The sequence below is a fragment of the Debaryomyces fabryi genome, assembly GCF_001447935.2.
Source record: "Debaryomyces fabryi strain CBS 789 chromosome Unknown contig00072, whole genome shotgun sequence".
Lineage (NCBI taxonomy): Eukaryota > Fungi > Ascomycota > Pichiomycetes > Serinales > Debaryomycetaceae > Debaryomyces > Debaryomyces fabryi.
In genome coordinates, this window is record NW_015385498.1 from 45,284 (window position 1) to 51,898 (window position 6,615).

Sequence of the window (6,615 nt, forward strand, 5' to 3'; positions counted from 1 at the left end):
GTATAGAACCTAAATTTATTTTCCTTGCATCTTTTTCATTCTGGCCTCAGCTGCTCTTGCTCTTTGTTCTCGCATAATTCTCATTTTCTGTTGCTCAGAAAGACCACTGGTCTCAGTCAAGGTGCTAGGCATCTTAGAACTGCCTAGAGCTCCACCTGATGAGAAGGTTGGCTTCTTCATTTCCATTTCTGTGCGTTTTGCTAACTCTTCCTCTATCGCTTTTTTTTTACCTTCATCTATCTTCCTTTGTTCTTCTTTTTGTTCTCTTTCTACTTCCTCTCTGGATTTGGGATTACCTACTTTCGATAATTGCCAATCGCAATAATCCTCGCCTAAAGAATATCTTGCGATCTGAAATGCTCGTCTAGTTGCCATATTTCCTGCAAGTTCAAAGGGTGTTTTACCAAATTTGTTAGAAATAGTTGGATCTGTTTTTAGGTTAACCATTAACACTTGCACCATATGCGATAAACCTTGAGAGGATGCGAAATGCAATAAAGTTGGGTAATGAATAAATTGTTCCTCAGGTGATAGTTCATGATTAGGGGATAAATTATTTTTACGAATATAGTTCACTAACATTGGAGCCTTGGATTTCTTCAAAAAACCTATCAACTCATTGGAATGTTTATCATTTTCACTAAGATTGATTTCAGGTTTCTTCGAATGTTGCTGCTGAGAATTTTTCAAGTTATCCCTTAGCTTCTGTAACCTTTTTTTCAATTTTTCATTCGACTTTGGCATGTCATGGATAGTCAAGTACGATAAGTTTGACCATGCTTTCTTTAGTTCTGACGTGGTTGCTCTTTTCGTGGTAAATGGAAAACTCCTTATCCTATCATCACCGTTGTGTAAAACACAGCCATCATAGCCGACAAGAATTCTTCTATTTGAAGAGCCATTTGCTCTTATATAAATATTTGTACAATCATCAATATGGCTTTTCCATGACGCCAACAATTCTCTTACCTCTCGTATAAGTGCCTGCTCATTATACCTACGGATGCTTGAACCAGCAGAATTTGCCTTACCTCTAGCATTATCACTTGCGCTTTGAGATCCACCTTGCTTTTTCCTTGTAGTATATCTATGGAAAGTCTTTGATTCTATTATATTCGTTAGTTGCTCTTGCTTCGACTCTTTAAAATTAGGAGCATTACCTTTAATGTTCTTAGGTATATGAGAAATAATAGCACCTGCGAAATGACCACCACCAATCATGAAAAGTGCAGATTTCTTAGTTTTTATGGGTGGATTTGAAAATGAACGAATTGTCTCTATTGGATTTTCTAGTAATTGCTCTTCCGTGAAAACAGATTTATATACACCAAAGACCTTCTCTTCTGGAATCAAATTAGATTTAAAATAAATAAACGGAGAATTAGTATTTAAATGACTAATTGTTCCTTCTTCGTCGTCATCTTTCAGTTCATTCTTGTCAATTGAAACCTTATCAAATTTTTCAATTATTGTGTCCAACTTGGTAGAAGGCGCTAACTCATCCTCGGATTCACTTTCGTCGCTCTCATCCGAACCAGATAAACTTTCTATTGATTCTTCTTCAATGAGTTTGTCAAATTCTGATTCTGTCAATGGTGGCAAATTACTGATTGACCTTTTCAAATTCAATCTGTGATAATCCGATCTATAATGATCTCTCTTCTCATTTTGTGATGACTTCAAATCAAACTGAACCTTACAAACAGAACACGAGTTACTATTCTGTATACTTTTATATTCCTTGTTGTCTGAAGCGATTTCTGTTACTTGCTTCGGTGGAGGTGATGCACTCCGTGACGGAACCACAGTCGTTGAAGAATCAAAATATATCAATTCTAATGACTCAAGAACTTTTTCTGGTAAGTCATACAAGTACAAATCATTGACGCCTATATCAATGTTATTTCCTTTACCCATATTATAATTCAAGTACTCCCTTAGGTCAATTTTAAGATTCAAAAGAAAAACTTGAAATTCTGATTTTTTTCGCATCAATAGAAGAGTCACACCATGATAGACTCTAACCACGTCATATTTATATTAACAATCTAAAAAAATAAACAATATTTATACAGTCAAGACATAAGAACGTTTTAAAAGTCTATATATTTGAGACGAAAGATTATCTACCTATTGCAGACCAAATCTATGGCATTCCTTTAAAAAATGCTCAACCTTTTCAGGTTTCATAAATGGATGAGTACCATGACCAAAGTTTATAATGTAATTTTGTTTTCCACCACCAAAACCTTTGATCATTTGCTCAACCTTTTTAGAAATAACTTCATCGGAACCATACATGGTACCAGGATCTAAGTTACCTTGCAAGGTGATTCTTCTTCCGTTGACCGCTTTAACGGCATCTTCGGGCTTGTACAACCAATCTAAAGAAACAGTATCATAACCAGATTCACAAAGAGCATCCAAAGCATACCAAGCACCTTTTGCAAAAACAGTAAGAGGGATCTTTTCGGTAATTCCCAACTCTTGTAATCTCTTAGGTAATTTTTCACTGATTTGACGCAAGTACGGTAAAGAAAATTCATCAAACTCGTTAGGTCCTAACTCACTAGCCCACGATTCAAAAACTTGCAACATTTGTGCTCCTGCAACTACTTGCTGAGCCAAAAATTCAACACATACATCAGTTATAGCCTGTAACAATTTGTGAGACTCTTCGGTATGTTCATATATCCACTCCTTAGCAAACCTGAACATTTTTGACCCTTGGCCCTCGGTCATATAAACCAACAAAGTCCATGGTGCACCACAAAATCCTAACAAAGGAACACGGCCATTCAACTTGGTTCTTGTAAGAGTGATTGCTTTGAAGGCCCAATCCAATCCGCTCAAAACATCAGGTTTAAAATTAACTCTTGACAAATCCTTTGGCGATCTCAAAGGATCCACAAATACAGGTCCTTTACCTTCAACCATCTCAATCTCAAATCCCATAACTTGGGGAATAACCAAAATATCACTAAAAATAATAGCGGCGTCAATTAATCCATTGAAATGTTCAATTGGTTGAATGGTAATTTCTGCTGCTATTTCTGCATCTCTACATGTTTCAAAAAAATCACGCTTTCCTTTGACTTCATGATACTCTGGCAAATAACGACCTGCTTGTCTCTAGTTCTGTTAGTAGCTGAAATTCAACGTCCATTAATTGGTGGTACTTACCATAATCCAGATTGGTGGTCTCTCCACCTTTTCTCCTCTAGCGGCTCTAAGAATCAAATCATTCTTCAATGGAGCAAATTCCGGCATCTTGTATGTCTTATGGTCCTATCTAAGTGTTTTCCTCCAATTGCTATAGAAGAGCCTACGAGTTATATTTTAGAATTCCAAGAGAGTGCGCACCTGACGATATTTATTCCCCATCCTCATCCCGTAAACAGGCCATGTTTATACCAACAAATATAATCAGAAAACAAACATACTTCATTCTAATTATCTTATAAATGGCAGAAAACGAAGCAGGGACTGTAAACGCAAACGGTCCATCACATAGATTTTCTGAGTCTTCTACTGTTTCAGGAAATAGAAGTCGTGAACAGAGTAGGCAGATAACATCGCACCGGCCATCGAAACCAAATGTCTTCGTAAGATTTATTAGAGCAGTATTTGGGTATCGGAAGACTTCAGTTACGTTATTTGTATTCTTAACTATCATATCCACGTTGGTTTTGGTGGAATTGAGTAATAGTCTTGATTTTTCGGTTAGATTACCTACGGACAAGTTGGAAAGTACCATTTTAAATAACTCATGGTTAGACTTACAGAGAATCGGTAGAGGAGAGCATCCATATAGCTCCAAAGGAAATGATTATGTTCATGATTATCTCGAAGCAAGAATTACGGAATTGGTAGAAAAAAAGAGCAAATTTATCGAATATGATAATGATATGAACTACACCAATAATATCATATTTAAGAATGAAAATAACTTTTATAACCAAGTGACTTACTATGAAAGTAACAATTTGTTGGTGAGAATAAATGGTAGTGATAATAGCTTGCAAGCGTTGTTAGTTAGTGCACATTATGATTCAGTTCCTTCCAGCTTCGGTATAACGGACGATGGCATGGGCATTGCATCCTTATTGGGAATACTAGATTATTACAGCTCAGAAGGCATTGATCAACCTGTGCGTACTATTGTCTTGAACTTTAACAACAATGAAGAATTTGGCTTAATGGGTGCTACTTCTTTCTTACATCATCCATGGTTTAAGCAAGTCAAATACTTTTTGAATCTTGAAGGTACAGGGGCTGGCGGTAAAGCAGCGCTATTCAGAGGCACAGATTATGGGATTGTTAAATATTTTAAGCATGTGAGATATCCATTTGGAACGTCTTTATTCCAACAGGGATTTAATAATCATCTTATCCATAGCGAAACTGACTATAAGATATATAAAGAAAATGGCGGAATAAGAGGGATTGATTTGGCATTTTATAAGCCTAGAGATATATATCATACGGCAGGTGATAATATTAAAAATATTGACATTAAATCAATGTGGCATATGTTATCCAACTCCTTAGATTTTGTTGGTATTGTTTCCTCCCTGCGTATTGATTTGGATGATGAAGATTCTTCTTCAGACTCTGATGAAACAAGTCGTGAATTTGCCATCTTCTCGAGCTTCTTTAATTGGTTTTTTGTTATTCCTGTTTCGCAAGTAGTGTTTATCAGTGCTACTTGCTTAGCTGTAATTCCGTTATTAAGTTTACCACTTTTGGTCATTATTTTTAACTACAAAAAAAATTGGCACATTGGGTTTATTAATGCGATCAAATTCCCGGTATCCCTTGGTATTTCCATTTGTATCCTAAACATCATCACTCACAACTTCATTGCATCGGTCAATGAGTTTTTGCCTACTTCTTCGTATGGTTCGATTGTGACTACTTTGTATACCTTATTTTTGTTGCTAAATTACTTAATTTTGAATGGTATTAACTATATCTTTAGAGGATATAAGGGATTATATCACGATGAAAAATTGATACTAATAATTCAAACTTCGTTTATTTATTGGGTTTTATTGATAGTTTCAACAAGCAAGCTTTCAAATAATAAAATTGGGCATGACCATACAGGAGAATTCCCTTTAATTATATTATTTTTGTTGCAGTCGATTGGAGCATTATTTGGCCTTTTAAGCTGGTCTTTCAAGAAAACTAGCCGTGCTAATCTTCAAAATAATGATGATGAGGCATGCCAGGCATTGCTTTCCCAGGAAGTGCATAACAACTATGGTTCTAATGAAGCTGAACTTTCCGAATCAGGGGAGCCTATTCTGTCAAACTCATCCTTGTCCTTAAATACTACACTTTCACAAGTTACAAATAATCTAGTTAAGAATTTGCGTAAGTCATTCAGCTATGACTGGTCTATTCAATATATTGTTATTGTCCCTTTATCTTCATTGATTATTTATAACACAGGCTCGTTATTATTGAGTGGATTGAATAAGTCGATTCAAGAATCACTTAATGCAGAGAAGTTGATTTTTGACTTAATTCAGTTAGTTGCAATAGCCTTAGCTATACCATTCTTACCATTCATTTTCAAGATTAATAGACTCTTGGTAACGGCCTTGGTCTTAGTTCTTTGCCTGGGTTTCATAAGTATATTTTTTACACCAGCCTTTGATCAATTGAATCCTTTAAAATTAAGATTTATTCAATCTATTAACTTAGATTACTCGTCAGATATAAGTGTTGTTAACGTTTTTGGAAGATATGGATCTCCTATGAGCAATGTTTTACTTGATTTACCGTCTCTAAAAGAATCTAACGAAACTTTAGAATGTAAACCTTTACAAGATGGCATGCAGACATGTTCATATAAGACTTCCTTACTGCCTCATATATCGCCCGATTTAACTGACTTTAATGATTATTTGGATGTACAGATTTTGAAAAATTCCTCTTCCGATTATCCATACGGTTTATTATCAGGAGAAATAAGGATAAAAGTCCCTAAAAATAGAGTTTGCCGCTTATCATTCAATAATTCGAACTTTGAAAATTCCAAGCAGAGCCTAGTCAGAACTATATTAGTATATGAAGACAAAAGTTACGATAATGCGTCAAATGAAGGAGGGCCGTTTGAAGCATCTGGTCTTCAGGTAGCTAGTATTCCAGAGGGCTTCTCCAGAGATAAAAAAGGAACCTATATATTTAAAAATTTGAATGGAATCGATAAGCTAGAATTAAACAAATTGTCTTGGGATAAACCTTATCATGTTGGATTCCAGTGGATGCCAAAATTCGTGGATTCTGTCCTGGCTAAAAATGAAAATGACAACTATCCACATAAAACAGACTTTAATAATTTAGGAATACATATTGAATGCTTTTGGGGTGATTTAAATTACGACAAGAATGAGAGCAATACAGAGGAAAGAATCCCAGCGTACAGTGAAGTATTACACTACAGTCCTAATTATGTTAGCTGGGCTAATAAAGAAAGTGGTTTGGTTTCTGTTCTGAAATATATTGAAATCTAATAGCAGCATGGTAACACTGTTATTTATTTAGTTAATCTTTAATTTATAATAAATATTTAATCCTTAGTACTCCACTTGCCTTTGATTGCAA

At 35.2% G+C, this 6,615-nt stretch overlaps 3 protein-coding genes across 3 annotated transcripts; 1 reads left to right on the forward strand and 2 right to left on the reverse strand.

Moving 5' to 3' along the window:
• Positions 1-15: 15 nt before the first annotated feature.
• On the reverse strand, positions 16-1,917 carry AC631_03399 (uncharacterized protein; the record flags this gene model as incomplete). The annotated part of the gene is made up of 1 exon (XM_015612228.1): positions 16-1,917. The coding sequence occupies one exon, from the start codon at positions 1,915-1,917 to the stop codon at positions 16-18; it is 1,902 nt and encodes a 633-aa protein (XP_015466966.1).
• Positions 1,918-2,130: 213 nt separating this feature from the next.
• Positions 2,131-3,270, reverse strand: AC631_03400 (uroporphyrinogen decarboxylase; the record flags this gene model as incomplete). Its single annotated transcript, XM_015612229.1, has 2 exons — positions 2,131-3,132; positions 3,184-3,270. The coding sequence occupies 2 exons, from the start codon at positions 3,268-3,270 to the stop codon at positions 2,131-2,133; spliced, it is 1,089 nt and encodes a 362-aa protein (XP_015466967.1).
• Positions 3,271-3,464: 194 nt separating this feature from the next.
• Positions 3,465-6,524, forward strand: AC631_03401 (uncharacterized protein; the record flags this gene model as incomplete). Its single annotated transcript, XM_015612230.1, has 1 exon — positions 3,465-6,524. One exon carries the CDS (start codon positions 3,465-3,467, stop codon positions 6,522-6,524), a length of 3,060 nt encoding a protein of 1,019 aa, XP_015466968.1.
• Between the last annotated feature and the right edge of the window lie 91 nt (positions 6,525-6,615).